At 46.0% G+C, this 19502-nt stretch overlaps 1 protein-coding gene across 1 annotated transcript in view; it reads left to right on the top strand.

The window, feature by feature from the left end:
* The window catches only part of CXADR (CXADR Ig-like cell adhesion molecule), a 64210-nt gene extending 52343 nt beyond the window's left edge, over positions 1-11867 (top strand). Inside the window, exon 8 of the mRNA XM_069760892.1 lies at positions 7504-11867. Within this exon, the coding sequence (XP_069616993.1) occupies positions 7504-7527 (24 nt within the window). The 3' untranslated portion in view covers positions 7528-11867. The remainder of the gene's footprint in view (positions 1-7503) is intronic.
* The last annotated feature ends 7635 nt before the right edge of the window (positions 11868-19502 follow it).

The following is a 19502-nucleotide window of genomic DNA, read 5'->3' as shown; positions in this document are numbered from 1 at the left end:
TGCACCACAGTCCATCTGCTTTTTGGGAATGGCAACTCTGTATGTATGTGACTATCTTGTAGCTCCAGTTTATGCAATCAACCATCTCATGTGTATGGGGGCAAAAGCAATCAAGCATTTCGATTTCATTGCCTTATTATTTGGTTCTTCCAGGAGCGAAGTCACTGACAGGCGTCTGATCGTGTCTGACCCGCTCTCCCCATAGAGAACACATATAGGCAGAGCCCAGTAGCCATGCATCTGGGGGAGTTCAGGAGAGAATTGTTTATTATTGGTGATCTAGGGTGCATGAACACTGTAAAGGGGATCTTCAGAGATTAAATAAATGTCAGTGTGAGCAGCCTCTTCTTACCTCAGCACCCCTGGTATCTTTAGTATTAGATCAGGGTGGACAGCAGTGTGAGCAGCCTCTTCTTACCTCAGCATCATACAATCTCCAGTATTAGATCATATAGACTGGGTGGATAGTGGTGCGCACAGCCTCTTCTTATCTCAGCACCCCTGATATCTCCAGTCTTAGATCAGGGAGGATAGCAGCGTGAGCAGCCTCTTCTTACCTCAGCACCCCTGGTATCTCCAGTATTAGATCAGGGAGGATAGCAGCGTGAGCAGCCTCTTCTTACCTCAGCACTCCTGGTATCTCCAGTATTAGATCAGATAGACCAGAGGTCCCCAACTCCAGTCCTCAAGGCCCACCAACAGGTCATGTTTTCAGGATTTCCTTTGCATTGCACAGGTGATGCAATTATTACCTGGGCAAAACTAAGGAAATCCTGAAAACATGACATGTTGGTGGGCCTTGAGGACTGGAGTTGGGGACCTCTGCGATAGACAGGGTGGATAGCGGTGCGCGCAGCCTCTTCTTACCTCAGCACCCCTGGTATCTCCAGTATTAGATCAGATAGACAGAGTGGATAGCGGTGCGCGCAGCCTCTTCTTACCTCAGCACCTCTGGTATCTCCAGAATTAGATCAGGGAGGATAGCAGTGTGAGCAGCCTCTTCTTACCTCAGCATCATGGAATCTCCAGTATTAGATCAGGGAGGATAGCAGTGTGAGCAGCCTCTTCGTACCTCAGCACCTCTGGTATCTCCAGTATTAGATCAGGGAGGATAGCAGTGTGGGCAGCCTCTTCTTACCTCAGCCCCCTGGTATCTCCAGTATTAGATCAGGGAGGATAGCAGTGTGGGCAGCCTCTTCTTACCTCAGCACTCCTGGTATCTCCAGTATTAGATCAGATAGACAGGGTGGATAGCGGTGCGCGCAGCCTCTTCTTACCTCAGCACCTCTGGTATCTCCAGAATTAGATCAGGGAGGATAGCAGTGTGAGCAGCCTCTTCTTACCTCAGCATCATGGAATCTCCAGTATTAGATCAGGGAGGATAGCAGTGTGAGCAGCCTCTTCGTACCTCAGCACCTCTGGTATCTCCAGTATTAGATCAGGGAGGATAGCAGTGTGGGCAGCCTCTTCTTACCTCAGCCCCCTGGTATCTCCAGTATTAGATCAGGGAGGATAGCAGTGTGGGCAGCCTCTTCTTACCTCAGCCCCCTGGTATCTCCAGTATTAGATCAGGGAGGATAGCAGTGTGGGCAGCCTCTTCTTACCTCAGCACCTCTGGTATCTCCAGTATTAGATCAGGGAGGATAGCAGTGTGAGCAGCCTCTTCTTACCTCAGCACCTCTGGTATCTCCAGTATTAGATCAGGGAGGCTAGCAGTGTGAGCAGCCTCTTCTTACCTCAGCACCTCTGGTATCTCCAGTATTAGATCAGATAGACGGGGTGGATAACAGTGTGCGCAGCCTCTTCTTGCCTCCGCACCCCTGGTATCTCCTGTGTTAGATCAGATAGACATGGTCTGCTGGGAGCACATCCTCCTGTACACTCTGTGAGGGCAGGTGTGGAGCTTCGTGCTTCACATGCTCATGTGCACCTTTCCTATTAGAAGCGATTTCCCAGTATCATTATCCTCCATCTGCAGGATATATATTGGGATAACCTGCTATTCCTTGGGGGTCTGACCAGTGGGACTCAGGTGATCCTGAAAACGTGTCTGAAGCACCATATGATTGGGCTTTGTCTTGAATGGAGTGGGTCCATTTTTTGAGACTGCAGACACAGCTGATCTGTAATTTCTCAGGGGGGTCCACTTAGTCCAGGTCATGAGACACAGGCTCAGAGCCATTGGCCTAGGGAATGTGTATTCTGAAGTTTATTAATTATACTATAAATGAAGATTTTTTTTTTTTAAATTGAATGTACAGTGGGCACGGAAAGTATTCAGACCCTTATACATTTTTCACTCCTTATTTCATTGCAGCCATTTGGTAAATTCAAAAAAAGTTCATTTTTTCTCATTAATGTACACTCTGCACCTCATCTGGACTGAAAAAAAGCAAATGTAGAAATGTTTGCATATTTATTAAAAAAAAAAAGTAAAATTGAACTATCACATGGCCATAAGCATTCAGTCCCTTTGCTCAGTATTGAATAGAAGCAAACTTTTGAGCTGGTACAGCCATGAGTCTTCTTGAAAATGATGCAACAAGTTTTTCACCCCTGGATTTGAGCATCCTCTGCCATTCTTCCTTGTAGATCCTCTCCAGTTCCGTCAGGTTGGATGGTGAACGTTGGTGGACAGCCATTTTCAATTGGGTGTAGGTGAGGGCTCTGGCTGGGCCAGTCAAGAATGGTCACAGACTTGTTCTGAAGCCACTCCTTTGTTATTTTAGCTGTGTGCTTAGGGTCATTGTCTTGTTGGAAGGTGAACCTTCAGCCAAGTCTGAGGTCCAGAGCACTCTAGAAGAGGTTTTCATCCAGGATATCTCTGTACTTGGCCACATTCATGTTTCTGTCAATGGCAATCCTGTCCCTGCAGCTGAAATACACCCCCATAGCATGATGCTACCACCACCATGTTTCACTGTTGGCATTGTATTGGGAGGTGATGAGCAGTGCCTGGTTTTCTCCACACATACCGCTTAGAATTATCACCAAAAAGGTCTATCTTCGTCTCATCAGACCAGAGAATCTTATTTCTCATAGTCTGGGAGTCCTTCATGTGTTATTTAGCAAACTCTATGCTGGCTTTCATATGTCTGGCACTGAGGAGAGGCTTCCGTCAGGCCACTCTGCCATAAAGGCCCGACTGGTGGAGGGCTGCAGTGATAGTTGACTTTATGGAACTTTCACCCATCTCCCCACTGAATCTCTGGAGCTCAGCCACAGTGATCTTGGGGTTCTTCTTTACCTCTCTCACCAAGGCTCTTCTCCCATAATTGCTCAGTTTGACTGGATGACCAGGTCTAGGAAGACTTCTGGTGGTCCCAAACTTCTTCCATTTAAGGATTATGGAGGCCACTGTGCTCTTGGGAATCTTGAGTACTGCAGAAATTCTGCCGTAACCTTGGCCAGATCTGTGCCTTGCCACAATGCAGTCTCTGAGCTCCTTGGCCAGTTGCTTTGACCTCATGATTCTCATTTGGTCTGACATTCACTGTGAGCTGAGGTCTTAGGCTACTTTCACACTTGCGTTGTGCACCGCACGTCGCTATGCGATGTTGCGGCGCACCGGCGCAAGCAGCGAAAGCGCCGCACAACGGGGGCAGCGGATGCATTTTTACAGCGCATCCGCTGCCCCATTGTGAGGTGCGGGGAGGTGGGGGCAGAGCTCCGGCCACGCATGCGCGGTCGGAAAAAGCGGTCTGTCGGCAGCAAAAACGTTACATGTAACGTTTTTTGCTCCCAGCAGACCGCCACAACACGGCGCAACCGTCGCACGACGGTTGTGACGTGTGTCAATGCGTCGCCAATGTTAGTCTATGGGGCAAAAACGCATCCTGCAGACAACTTTGCAGGATGCGTTTTTTCCCCTAAACGACGCATTGCGACGTATTGAAAAAAAACGCCAGTGTGAAAGTAGCCTTATATAGACAGGTGTGCGCCTTTCCAAATCAAGTGCTATCCGTTTAATTAAACACAGCTGGACTCCAATGAAGGAGTAGAACCATCTCAAGGAGGATCACAAGGAAATGGACAGCATGTGACTTAAATATGAGTGTCTGAGCAAAGGGTCTGAAGACTTATGACCATGTGGAATTTCAGTTTTTCTTTTTTAATAAATATGCAAAAATGTCTACATTTGTTTTTTTCAGTGAAGATGGGGTGCAGAGTGTACATTAATGAGAAAAAAATTAACTTTTTTGAATTTACCAAATGGCTGCAATGAAAGAGTGAAAAAATGAAAGGGGTCTGAATACTTTCTGTATTCACTGTATGATTATATCACAGGTCACAATAGGAGATCTATAGACGCCTCTTAAGGTACCTTCACACTGAGCAACTTTAGAACGATATCGCTAGCGATCCGTGACGTTGCAGCGTCCTGGATAGCGATATCGTTGTTTGACACGCAGCAGCGATCAGGATCCTGCTGTGACATCGCTGGTCGGAGCTAGAAGGCCAGAACTTTATTTCGTCGCTGAATCGGCGTGTGACGCCGATCCAGCAATGTCTTCACTTATAACCAGGGTAACATCGGGTTACTAAGCGCAGGGCCGCGCTTAGTAACCCGATATTTACCCTGGTTACCATTGTAAATGTAAAAAAAAAAAAACACTACATACTTACATTCCGGTGTCTGTCGCGTCCCCCGGCGTCGGCTTCCCTGCACTGTCAGCGCCAGCCAGCCGTAAAGCAGAGCACAGCGGTGACGTCACCGCTCTGCTTTACGGCCGGCGCTTACACAGTGCAGGGAAGCAGAACGCCGGGGGATGCGACAGACACCGGAATGTAAGTATGTAGTGTTTTTGTTTTTTTTTTTTACATTTACAATGGTAACCAGGGTAAATATCGGGTTACTAAGCGTGACCCTGCGCTTAGTAACCCGATGTTTACCCTGGTTACCCGGGGACTTCGGCATCGTTGGTCGCTGGAGAGCTGTCTGTGTGACAGCTCTCCAGCGACCACACAACGACTAAACAGCGATCGGCATCGTTGTCTATATCGCTGCAGCGTCGCTTAACGTGACGGTACCTTTAGTTTCAGGTTATTATGGGAGTAAACAGCTGATAGGTTATCGTCCTAGATTAGTTTATATTTGTGATCTCTGCGTTTGTTTAGTTAGTGACTGGTAAGAAGTAACCTGCGCTGACATCCGGGCGGCAGCAGATCAGCACTGTATACAGTGTAGAAGTAATGGTAGCTGAATGGGAAGGTTTTTATACATCTGCTGAGCGTAGTATATGGATACAATAGTCCGTATATGGTTCCATATAAATTCTTTCCTTGAAAACCGCTCCTATTGGGACTGGAGTTTTCGGATGCAGGTTTGGGTCAAGGACTTTACCATGAATCATTTGCAAACTTTGGACGTTCCTTTATGTGACATGAGAACGTTACCGCCATCTAGTGGAAATAAAGGGGTACTCCCAGTAAGCACAATTCTGATAATTGAACATCTTTGTGGCCAGCATCCTGCTGGATCATCAGCATTAACAGGTACATTAAAGGGGTAATCCAGCGCAGCTCGCATCTGGAGGTAAGCGGGGGGCCGGTGACATCCAGTCTACTGATGGTTCCCGACCTGCCTGCGCTAGTCTGAAGCTAGTCCGATCCCGCTCACCTCCGAATGTGGGAATGGACCCTGATTACTCCTTTTAAAGGGACACTGTCACCTGAATTTGGAGGGAACAATCTTCAGCCATGGAGGCGGGGTTTTTGATTCACCCTTTCCTTACCCGCTGGCTGCAATATTGGATTGAAGTTCATTCTCTGTCCTCCATAGTACACGCCTGCGCAAGGCAAGATTGCACTGTGCAGGCATCTACTACGGAGGACAGAGAATGAACTTCAATCCAATATTGCAGCCAGCATGCAGCCAGCGGGTAAGGAAAGGATGAATCAAAAACCCCGCCTCCATGGCTGAAGATTGTTCCCTCCAAATTCAGGTGACAGTGTCCCTTTAACTGGGGGGGGGGGGTTTCAGAAAAGATACCTGATGATAAAACAAAAGTGTTTGTGGACAGATTGGCAGCAATTGTCTTGGATATGCCACATTCCCAGACATGACACATCTACGTGCGTTGTGTTCTTATCAGAAGAATATTAATGGGGTTTTGCAAGATGTTACCAACCACAGGCCAAATGTATGATCGAAACCGAAGATATGAGCATATACCCTGCTGTAAGTAAAAGCAATAGTGCATATAAATAACATGGGGCACTGGGTAAACACTGTTGTTGATCAAAAACGTAAAAGCCATCCCACCAGCGGCAAGGTAATACCCACATCGGATGGTCTTATTCATATTTACGTCACTTTGATACATGGAAAGGTTTTAATATTAGAGGTTAGGACCTGATGGTGAGAACACCTTGGCGCTGGTGGGATGGCTTTTACATTTTTGATCAATAAAAGTGTTTACCAAGTCCCCTATGTTATTTATATGCACTATTGCATTTACTTATATACTTACAGCAGGGGTATATGCTCATTTTTTTATTTCTCTTAGGTTTTGTCTGTTATATGCCCAGTGTGAACAGGCTCCTATGTTTTACATTCATACTAAGTTGTGCAATCGGCGGGGCTCTGGCTGCATGTACCCCCTACCATCTGTGAATGGTGCAATAGTGACAATGCTGGACCACATCCACGTTACTCACTTACGTGGCTTATGGCAGCGAGCGTGCACGTGTTCGATCACCACTTCCTTAGTGAACACTCCGGTCACATTGGCCCCACGATTCTCATGACTGATGGGGGTCCTAGTGGTCAGGCCCCTTCTGCCCATACATTTAATCATATCCTGTGGATAGGCCATAAATGTTATTGGAAGGAAAACTCATTTGAGGGAACTCTTTAATAATATGATCCCTCGAAATTACCAGCCGAAGCCTGAGGCTGCACTACTGAGATTCCGAAGACCATTTCCTGTCGATTCTGTGTCCTCATAGAGACCGCGTGTAGATTCAGGTTTGCCATATAGAATAATAACTACCACTACTTGGCTTAAATAAGATCAAATATGTGTAAAAATGGGAGAGCAATTCAGGTGTTCGGTGATATTAATCCACACACAAAGTCTCACAGATTACCTGACAGAAATCCATAGAGGAAGTGTCATCAGAATCTCAATAATGTGGCCTTAAAGTTAATATTTATCTCTTGGCATGGAAGTAAAGGTTCTGATTTGTCGTATACATCAATGGATTCTCATATTTTATCAAAATGGCTAAAATGTAAATTTGAGGCAGGTCCGAGAGGCAGGCCCCGATATACAAGTTGCGGCCTAACTCTTGGCACATGTCGAATGTGGAGCCACTACAGACGAACTGCGGGTTTATCTGACATTCTCATTTTTGTTAAGAGCCTGTGGATACAAGACTGCGCTGATGGTAAATCCGGCCCTGTTAATCATTCCCTCACATTCATCTACTATATGTGGGGAAAAAATGTGTTTTGCATGCCGCCATCTAATGTCATCCATTTTGTTTCCTTCATTCAAGTATCATGGCTTAACCGTGGTGTAAAGCGGACCTCGCCTCCAGTATGAGCAGCGACTGGGACACGACGCACTTTTATGTACAATAAGGCGTACGCCACACACGGACTTGTCGTCTGGTTTCTGTGGCCTCCTGCCCGCCCTGAGGAGTCCTAAACCATGAGTGAAGGAATGACTGTACCTCGGAGACCTCTCCCAACCTACAGTTTGGGGGGAGCTGCCCCCATCATCGTCTAATAGATATTTCAGAGCTCTGATACATGAAGCTGAACCCTACAGCTGTCCGTTCCCTCTGCCCCATCACACTTCTTTAGGATGCTGAGATCTGGTGTGCGGTTTGCTGTTTGTCGCCTTTTTCCCTCCTTTGAAAAGCTGCGTGTAATTGTCACTGTACCGATGATAGAGAAAACCTGGTGATCGCTGATTGTCCTCATGATATTCTTCAATATAGCGTTATTTTTTTTTTTTACCCTGCATGAAATAATTATATTATTGAGAAGAACACTGAGTACATTCTGCCCTTTTTAAATCTCAAATTAATTTTTTTTAATGCATTTTTTTGTTGCGTATTCTGAAGTGTCATTGTCTCACTCTGCCTTTGGAAGATGAAATGGATCTTAAAAACTTAACCAAAAAAATTCTGTAGCATGAAAAACAAAAATGCACTGCAGGCTAAAAACTCAAGGGAAAAAAATGCAATATGGGGAAAACGTTTAAAAAAAAATCATTTTTTTAATGCTATAAAACACTGCATTTTTTTTTACATACGGAAATGTTGAAAAAATGCATCCAATACGCAATGTGTGAACAAGCTGTTAAACAGGTTCTCTAGTGCTTCCTAATTAGTGAAGACGTCCCTTTAAGAACACCATATTGGGTTCCATAAAATAAGGCCTTTTTTAGATGAGTAACGTGTTTGCATGAATCAAGAGGTATAAAGATTGGAGTTTTGCGGCCAAGTACCAAAAGTACGATCACTTGTGACCCTATGGCCATGTTCAGACGGCACAGACCGCAATGCCTGGACTAAGGCTATGTGCACACATTCAGGATTTCTCGCAGAAAATTCCTGAGAAAAACCGGACATTTTCTGCAAGAAAACCGCATGCGTTTTTGCCGCGGTTTTGATGCGTTTTTTTCCGGACACTTCCCAATGTATTTTGTAGTGGGAAATCCGCAAAAAAAAAACGCAAAATTAATGAACATGCTGCGGTTTTTACCGCGATGCTTTTTTTTTAGCTGAAAAAACAGCATCATGTGCACAAAACATGCGGAATTCATTCTAAATGATGGGATGCTTATTGTATGCGTTTTTTTTGTGGTTTTATAGCGTTTTTATCGGGAAAAACCGCGAAAAAACCGCAACGTGTGCACACAGCCTTACTGTTGAGTCTTCGGACCCGAATTTAGAGCCTCATAATTGCTTATGAATCTGTAACTTGGAGGCAGGAGACTCCCGTCTAGTCTGTGCATTGTGTAATTCCGGCTAAGGACTTGCTCAGACGAGCGTGTGTGCGCTCTCTGTGTGCACCATTATAGCCATTGTGCCCGTACACATGCCACTGGTCTGCATGGAAAAAAAAAATCTGCAATATGCACAGCTTTGCAAGCTCTGTGAAGATTCTGAAGTCACATAGTCACTGCAGACGTTTAAGGGGTATGCCCATCTCCAAGATCTTACCGCAATGTGTAGTAGGTATAATAATAGCAAATAACTTCAATTAGAAATGTAGCATAGTTCTTCTGATTAGCTGTGTCACTCTTCCCATGTGCAGGGCATCGTGGAACTTAGGGGTCCATTAGTGGTTATGACTAGTGATGAGCGAGCGTGCTTAGTGTTATCTGAGCATGCTCAGGTGCTAAACGAGGGTCTTCGGCGAGCTCGAATAATATGTTCATGTACCCGGGTGCTGAATGTCTGTTTCATAGACAATCCCTGCATGTGTTGCGCCTGTCGAACAGCTGTGAGACATGTAACTTCGGGGACTCGGAGTATATTTTTTGAGCACGCCAAAGACATTCGGTTAGCACCCGAGCATGCTCAGATAACACCTGATCCCAGCACCTTTGCTCATCATTAGTTACAACCACTGGCAACCAGGGCTGTGGAGTCGGTAAGCCAAACCTCTGACTCCACAGCCCTGCTGGAAGCTGTCACTTTGTATGTGTGATCGTAACCATGGATGCCTAAATTGCTGCAATGCCCTGCACATGGGGCAAGTGACAAAGAGAATCAGAAGAACTGTACTACATTTCTTTATAGGAGTAATTGGATGCTAAGTTTATTATTACACCTACTACATATTGGGATAGGACCTTGGAGAAGGGAATAACCCTCTAAGGACCAGATTAGTGCATGTAAATGGCAGACAGCTCCCGCTCTTTTCTTCCAGGCAGAAGAGCACACAGAAACCAGTCACATAATCAATTTGTGGATGCAAGTGTCTCAAATTTTCATCTGGTCGCCTAAACACTTCCTTAGGCTACTTTCACACTTGCGTTGGTACGGGCCCGTCGCTATGCGTCGGTCCGACGCACATTGTGAAAGAAATGAACAACGGGGGCAGCGGATACAGTTTTTCAACGCATCCGCTGCCCCATTGTAATGTCCGGGGAGGAGAGGGTGGAGTTTCGGCCGCGCATGTGCAGTCGAAAATGGCGGTCGCAACGCACAAAAAAAAGTTACATGTACAGTAACTTTTTTTGTGCCGACGGTCCGCCAAAACACGACGCATCCGTCGCACGACGGATGCGACGTGTGGCCATACGTCGCAATGCGTCGCTAATGCAAGTCTAATGTTAGTCTATGGAGAAAAAAACGCATCCTGCAGGCAACTTTGCAGGATGCGTTTTTTCTCCAAAACGACGCATTGCAACGTACGTCACACAACGCAAGTGTGAAAGTAGCCCTAGGCTACTTTCACACTAGCGTCGTTTGGGATACGTCGCAATGCGTCGTTTTGGGTAAAAACCGCATCCTGCAAAGTTGTCTGTAGGATGCGTTTTTTTCTCCATAGACTAACATTAGCGACGCCTTGCCACACGTCGCAACCGTCGTGCGATGGTTGCGTCATGTTGTGGCGGACTGTCTGAACAAAAAAACGTTGCTTGCAATGTTTTTTTGAGCGTCGTGTCCGCCATTTCCGACTGCGCATGCGCGGTCGGAACTCTGCCCCCACCTCCCCGCAACTCACAATGGGGCAGCGGATGCGTTGGAAAAATGCATCCGCTGCCCCCATTGTGCGGCGCTTCCACAGTATGCGACGGGCCGAGTACGACGCTAGTGTGAAAGTAGCCTTACTGAAAGCATTTGTAGGACTCTACATACTGGGAGAAATTTCTGAAAACTGCCGAAAACCTATGTTTGTTGCAACAACCAATCACAGCACTGTTTTCATTTTACCAGAGCACTTGAGGAAATGAAAGCTGAGCTCTGATTGGTTGCTATGGGCAACACAACCAGTGTTAATAAATGAGGCCTAGTCTCTTTGCAGCCTTTGGTTGTTTTTGCTAATTAACTACCAGGAGTCTGACTATGTAATACCTGGGAATTGGCCGTTTCTCCCCCTTCTTATAGTTTGTCCTATAAACTGAAGAATAAATTCATAATATATATTTCTTGGGGTGAGGAGTGTTGTCATGAGCCTTTAATCTAAATATGGGGCCTCCTTTTTGTTTTCTTTTAATAAACTGCTCTGGTTTTTGAGGGCAAAAAATACTGTAATTTTTTTTAGGCAATTGTCCCTATTATCTCTCAATAGAAACATGACACTGATATGATTCTAGTTCTGTATTATCAAATGAATAATTCTGAATGATCAGATGGGGCTAGACATTTTTTTAATATATATATTTTAATATTATATCCAGCTGCTTCCCTGCCTATCAGAACACTGAAATGTCTGTTGCTACGGGTTACCAAGGAGGCTCATCGTTGTTTATCTCTGGACTATTAGATGGCGGATTAAAGGCATTTCAGTGTATTATATGAACAATTTTATGTAAAATGTTGGTTTTATTTCTATGATTTTGCCTGTTATGGATGGTGCCTTTTTAGAGAACAAATTTACAATATGTTTATACTGAACAAGGCTGAGGCCTGGATAGACAAGTACTTCCAAAAACGGTGTCGTGAACCGAAGTGACTGTGCCGGTGTCATGGCCGACTCTTTCTGCTGCTTCCATGGACGGAGTTATAACTCTACAACAGAGACATTAGATTGTAAGCTCCTTGGAGCAGGGACTTGGGCCTTTGTCTCTGGACAATATTGGACTCCAATTAGCCGCCATTACTTACAGCCGTATGAACAAGTCTGTATTTGCTGCGTATTCTCAGTTTTTACCTCAAATGACTCAAAGCCCTTATGTAAAGAAATAAAAAAAAAAAAATAAATCCTTTTTGCTATTGTAAATGCATACATGATCTGCATGTGTGTTACCCAGATCATATTCATTGCAACCCCCTATACTTTCCCCCCAAAATAAAAAAAATTGGAGAAGATTAAAAAAAAATTAAATTGTATCTCTGCCTCTATAAACACTTGGCATGTGACATGGCGCTACCCATCTGCAGATCCTTCCTAATAGTGACCTGCTTTTCATTGACAGTTGTGCCCCATCTTATCTTTTCTCTCACCTCAATATTTCCTGTGATAAGTGCCAGGAGACGACCACTTTAGGATTAAAAAATATATATAGAAGTTTTTTTTAAAATATATTAGAAAAGCAGGGGCAGCAACAGGGTCAGGTTCGTGCAGGGTCTCCCTGGCAAAGACCAAACAATCCAGATTATAAAGTAACTAGCTATTGAACCCGTTCTATGCCCGGGTGGCGAGCATTTATACTGGTATATGGTCTCCATCCTGGTATGTGTTGCTTCCATCCTGCGCCCTAATCTTGTCATGTGCTGCTACCATCTTGCGCCCCCATCCTGTCATGTGCTGCTCCCATCCCGCGCCCCCGTTCTGTCATGTGCTGCTCCCATCCCGCGCCCCCGTTCTGTCATGTGCTGCTCCCATCCCGCGCCCCCGTTCTGTCATGTGCTGCTCCCATCCCGCGCCCCCGTTCTGTCATGTGCTGCTCCGCCCCCATAAGATGCTCCATAGTATATGCCCCGTATGCTGCTCCATTATGGTTGATGGCCCCCATAAGATGCTCCATAGTATATGCCCCGTATGCTGCTCCATTATGGTTGATGGCCCCCATAAGATGCTCCATAGTATATGCCTCGTATGCTGCTCCATTATGGTTGATGGCCCCCATAAGATGCTCCATAGTATATGCCCCAGTACACTGCTCCATTATGGTTGATGGCCCCCATAAGATGCTCCATAGTATTATATGCCCCGTATACTGCTGCGATATATAAAAAAAAAATAACATACTCACCTATCGTCGCTGGGCGCTGAGGGCCTGAGCAGGCGGGGACACCGGCGCGCTGTGGGGGTCAGGTGCCGGAGTCGCCGCTAGCTCAGGCCCCCGACACTTGCTATATTCACCTGTCCCTTTCCAGCGCTGCACGCCGCTCCATCTTCCGGGTCCTCTGGCTGTGACTGTTCAGTCAGAGGGTGGCGCGCATTAAGCGCGTCATCGCGCCCTCTGAACGTCACAGCAGAGGACCCGGAAGATGGAGCGGTACGCAGCGCTGGAACGGGACAGGTGAATATAGCATACTCGCCCTCCTGGCGCGTCCCTGCTATCCGTTGGAGATCGCGGTGTGCGTTCAGCGCTTACGCATACCGCTCCTGGGCTGCGTCACTCTGTGGGGTCCAGACTGCGCCGGCGCTTGCTCAGTCTATAAAGGCTTTGGACATAGTGATGCTCCCAGCGTTATATTCTAGATGAATGAAGGCAACACACCAAGCAATATGGCAAAAAACTGCCGTAAATCACGGTGGTTTATTTGCCCATAGTGGCAGTGACAACATTTTGGGTTCTGAGATAGGAACCTTTTGAAATGTTGTTACTTCCACTCTTGGTTAATAAACCACCGCTTTTGGTGCCATTTTGCTTGGTGTTCCGCCTCCATTCGTTACTTGATCTAGATTTTGTGATCGTCTATCAGGAGTTGTTTATGCTGTAGGTGGTCTTCTGGTGGCTGTAATGTGCAGCTTGGTGGATAGCACTAGTATTTTGTGATATTATTTTACATTTTTAGATAGTAAGTCCTGCAAGGGGTCATTTCAAGTTCTTAAATGGGCAAAATTGCAAAGTGCTTGTAAACAAAGTAAGCAACTTCTACCTTTACTAAAAATGCTCTTTGTTCTCAGGAATGAAGGGATTTTTAATATGCTTGTTTACAGCTCGAAGTCTAGGTTACCGGCTACCTTCCAGGAGCAGCCGGACCAGTTTCTGTGGTAAGGCGCACGTGTCACATGCAGGCTCTTATTATTCTTTACAACCTGCGCAGAAGCTCGTTGGCACCAGCTTCCATGTTCCTTCACTTCTCCCACATGGCAGAATTAGGGCGAGCTCTTCTAGCAGCCTCACAGAACAAAGTTTGGACCCTTGGTGGAAAGAGCTGGGAGCTGTACCCTGAAGCTTCAAGGGTTGGGGAGCACACACTCCCCAATTTATGGGTGTTGTGGTCTATCCAAGCTGCATTAGGTGCCCACACAAATCCCCGTACTGATGAAAATCTAGAATATGGGGCAGTCTAGTTAATTACTATAAAGGGCATTATAGAACAAGTTCCTGTAAATATATTGTGAGCGCAGTGATCACAGATGGGCATTTCATGGCCGAGATGACACGTTTAGATCAACTTCTTCCTTCTCAGCAAATACGATGCACTTCTGGAGTCTTTCAGGTCTGACGTCACACCAGCAGGAGACCCCCAAACATTATATTGGACATGTTCTTCTACGTCTTGTATGGCATTACGTTGGACTGTGTATGCAATGTAGATATTAATAAAGGTGTTTTATTTCAGTTTCCACATTTGTTACTAAATAAATCTACAGCAAAACTAATTGTAAAGCTTAAGTCTGGATCTGCAGGTTCTAGGCCACTCTTTATGGTTCATCTTATACTGCCAGATGGTCATAGAATCAGGAGCAAAAAAAAAATCCAATGTAATTAATTATTAAAGGGATTGTCTCACAAACAACTTAAGATAGTGGTTTGAGCTCCTCATAAGAACAGGGTCCTAAAGTCCCATGGGACCAATGTTCCATTAGCTTCGGTGGGAGCATTAATGTGATGGCCACCGCTTTCATATACAATGAATGGATCCCTGTACTACTGCTACAAACACGTGATGGAGCATCCCAAGAGATGTCTTCAGAGGAACCATAAGACCCTTCAACAACCTATGGGCACTGGATTATAGACCCAAGCAAGAACGAGCTGTGGTGTACACATGGGGCCTTAGTTTGGCCCTTGAGGGGGAATATTCACATACAGTAGATTTGTTGCAGAATTTCTATTACTATCACCTGATTAGAGATAGGTGAAGCCTAAATGGAATGGTTCGGCATTCATACCGGACAGTCACTGTTCAGGCCTGAACAAAAAACAGACTATCTGCTGAACTTCCAGGTAAATCCATGTTTTTCTCTTAGCAGTTTGGGTATCCATTATTTTCAGTGGAAGTTCAGGTACCAGAACCAAACTTTCCAAACCGTTTGTCAGCTACCAGAACTTTCACCGGTTGACCAATCCCTACACCTGATCCTTCATATTTCAGAACCATACCTGCTCTTCCCTGTATTAACAGAGCTGAAGACTTCTGACGCTCCCACATTCCCCTGGCCATAAAGACTAACAGTGGAAAAATCTAAGCTGCTACAGCTGTCAAAATAAAAAGAGGCAAAGACCACAACGGGGAGGTGGGGGTTTAAAGACCATTATTATTTGTATGCAAATTGCCTCTTCTGAGAAAAAGAGGACTTAAACTCTATAGCGCCACCTGTTGGGAGTAGCAATCCTACAAGTCATAATCAACCCTCTAACGAGTCGTGCAATGTGACTTAGGATAAAAGCCAAATCAGTATCTCAATTCGCAGACTCGGTGTTTCAGGCTGTTGGCCCTCGTCAGTGCGAAGCATGAGAACAGAAGAGGCAATTTGCATATTATATTTCCCAGAGGAGCATTGCACGGCAAATAAGCCTCCTTACCTGAGATGGTATGTCACTCTCCATTATTATTTGTGACATTCATCATGTGTTTTGGGGTTTCTTAAAACCCACATCCCCCCCCCCATCCAGGAATAAAAAAACTGCAGGGAGCCAGACTACACAACCCCCATGAAACACAATAACATGAAGACAGTCCGATTCCAGATGTCAGATGAATGTGCCAAACCTTATCAGTGTGGGAAAGGTGAATGGTCAGTCGGAATGATATAAAAACAGTATGAGCGGGCTTACTCCTGAGCACATAATCTACTGACGCGCCTGCTGACTCACACATGAGCCTGAACCATCACACAGCGAATCTGATCTGCTCCCCTTTATTAACGGTAAAATGTGACTGTGCCATCAATGCAAATTCTTTCTACTGGGGTATATCCACATGATCGTATCCTGGACCCATATACACTGCTCCAAAAATAAAGGGAACACTAAAATCACACATCCTAGATATCACTGAATGAAATATTCCAGTCGTAAATCTTTATTCAATATATAGTGGAATGCGTTGAAAACAATAAAACCTAAAAATGATCAATGTAAATCACAACTAATATCCCATGGAGGTCTGGAGTTGGAATGATGCTCAAAAACAAAGTGTAAAATCAAATAGGAGGCAGATCCAACTTCAGTGGAAATGCCTCAAGACAAAGAAATGATGCGCAGTTGTTTGTGGCCTCCACGTGCCTGTATGACCTCCCTACAACGCCTGGGCATGCTCCTGATGAGGCAATGGATGGTCTCCTGAGGGATCTCCTCCCAGACCTGGACTAAAGCATCCGCCAACTCCTGGACAGTCTGTGGTGGAACGTGACGTTGGTGGATGGTGCGAGACATGATGTCCCAGATGTGCTCAATCGGATTCAGGTCTGGGGAACGGGTGGGCCAGTCCATAGCTTCAATGCTTTCATCTTGCAGGAACTGCAGACACTCCTGGCGCATGAGGTCTGGCATTGTCCTGCATTAGGAGGAACCCAGAGCCAACCGCACCAGCATATGGCCTCACAAGGGGTCTGAGGATCTCATCTCGGTACCTAATGGCAGTCAGGCTACCTCTGGTGAGCACATGGAGGGCTGTGTGGCCCTCCAAAGAAATGCCACCCCACACTATTACTGACCCATTGCCAAACTGGTCATGCTGAAGGATGTTGCAGGCAGCAGATCGCTCTCCACTGCGTCTCCAGACTCTGTCACATGTGCTCAGTATGAACCTGCTATCATCTGAGAAGAGCACAGGGCGCTAGTGATGAGCGAGTATACTCGTTGCTCGGGTTTTCCTGAGCACGCTCGGGTGACAGTATTTATGACTGCTCGGAGATTTAGTTTTCATCACGGCAGTTGAATGATTAAGGCTACGTGCACACGATGCAGATTTTGCTGCGGATCCACAGCAGTTTCCCATGCGTTTACAGTTCAATGTAAACCTATTGGAAACAAAAAACGCTGTGCACATGGTGTGGAAAAAAACGCGCGGAAACGCAGCGGTTTACATTCTGCAGCATGTCACTTCTTTCTGCGTTTTCAGCAGCGGTTTTACAACTGCCCTTATGGAAAACCGCAGTTGTAAAACCGCAGTGGAAAACACAGAAAAACCGCGGTAAATCTGCAGAAGTTTTCCACTGCGGATTTATCAAATCTGCTGGAATCCGCTGCAGAAAAATCTGCAGTGGACACACATACGTGTGCTTCTAGCCTGATTGATTACATGTGGGGGTTCCCTAGTAACCAGGCAACCCCCACATGTACTCAGGCTGGGTAGTAGCTGTAAATCATTCAGCTGACGCGATGAAAACAATCTCCGAACATTTACTATCCATATAAATAAAAGCAAACCTCAGAGGTGCGGCCGCTGCATTCACTATCCATATAAATAATAGCGGACCTCAGAGGTGCCGCCGCTGCATTCACTATCCATATAAATAATAGCGGACCTCAGAGGTGCGGCCGCTGCATTCACTATCCATATAAATAAAAGCGGACCTCAGAGGTGCGGCCGCTGCATTCACTATCCATATAAATAATAGCAGACCTCAGAGGTGCGGCCGCTGCATTCACTATCCATATAAATAAAAGCAGACCTCAGAGGTGCGGCCGCTGCATTCACTATCCATATAAATAATAGCGGACCTCAGAGGTGCGGCCGCTGCATTCACTATCCATATAAATAATAGCAGACCTCAGAGGTGCGGCCGCTGCATTCACTATCCATATAAATAATAGCGGACCTCAGAGGTGCGGCCGCTGCATTCACTATCCATATAAATAATAGCGGACCTCAGAGGTGCGGCCGCTGCATTCACTATCCATATAAATAAGAGCGGACCTCAGAGGTGCGGCCGCTGCATTCACTATCCATATAAATAATAGCGGACCTCAGAGGTGCGGCCGCTGCATTCACTATCCATATAAATAAAAGCGGACCTCAGAGGTGCGGCCGCTGCATTCACTATCCATATAAATAATAGCGGACCTCAGAGGTGCGGCCGCTGCATTCACTATCCATATAAATAATAGCGGACCTCAGAGGTGCGGCCGCTGCATTCACTATCCATATAAATAATAGCGGACCTCAGAGGTGCGGCCGCTGCATTCACTATCCATATAAATAAAAGCGGACCTCAGAGGTGCGGCCGCTGCATTCACTATCCATATAAATAATAGCGGACCTCAGAGGTGCGGCCGCTGCATTCACTATCCATATAAATAATAGCGGACCTCAGAGGTGCGGCCGCTGCATTCACTATCCATATAAATAATAGCGGACCTCAGAGGTGCGGCCGCTGCATTCACTATCCATATAAATAATAGCGGACCTCAGAGGTGCGGCCGCTGCATTCACTATCCATATAAATAATAGCGGACCTCAGAGGTGCGGCCGCTGCATTCACTATCCATATAAATAATAGCGGACCTCAGAGGTGCGGCCGCTGCATTCACTATCCATATAAATAAAAGCGGACCTCAGAGGTGCGGCCGCTGCATTCACTATCCATATAAATAATAGCGGACCTCAGAGGTGCGGCCGCTGCATTCACTATCCATATAAATAATAGCAGACCTCAGAGGTGCGGCCGCTGCATTCACTATCCATATAAATAATAGCGGACCTCAGAGGTGCGGCCGCTGCATTCACTATCCATATAAATAATAGCGGACCTCAGAGGTGCGGCCGCTGCATTCACTATCCATATAAATAATAGCAGACCTCAGAGGTGCGGCCGCTGCATTCACTATCCATATAAATAATAGCAGACCTCAGAGGTGCGGCCGCTGCATTCACTATCCATATAAATAAAAGCAGACCTCAGAGGTGCGGCCGCTGCATTCACTATCCATATAAATAATAGCGGACCTCAGAGGTGCGGCCGCTGCATTCACTATCCATATAAATAATAGCGGACCTCAGAGGTGCGGCCGCTGCATTCACTATCCATATAAATAAAAGCGGACCTCAGAGGTGCGGCCGCTGCATTCACTATCCATATAAATAATAGCGGACCTCAGAGGTGCGGCCGCTGCATTCACTATCCATATAAATAATAGCAGACCTCAGAGGTGCGGCCGCTGCATTCACTATCCATATAAATAATAGCGGACCTCAGAGGTGCGGCCGCTGCATTCACTATCCATATAAATAATAGCGGACCTCAGAGGTGCGGCCGCTGCATTCACTATCCATATAAATAATAGCAGACCTCAGAGGTGCGGCCGCTGCATTCACTATCCATATAAATAATAGCAGACCTCAGAGGTGCGGCCGCTGCATTCACTATCCATATAAATAAAAGCAGACCTCAGAGGTGCGGCCGCTGCATTCACTATCCATATAAATAATAGCGGACCTCAGGTGCGGCCGCTGCATTCACTATC

Source organism: Ranitomeya imitator, chromosome 3 (genome assembly GCF_032444005.1).
Source record: "Ranitomeya imitator isolate aRanImi1 chromosome 3, aRanImi1.pri, whole genome shotgun sequence".
Classification (NCBI taxonomy): domain Eukaryota; kingdom Metazoa; phylum Chordata; class Amphibia; order Anura; family Dendrobatidae; genus Ranitomeya; species Ranitomeya imitator.
The sequence above is the reverse complement of the archived record's forward strand: the minus strand, read 5'-3'. Positions and strand labels throughout refer to the sequence as shown.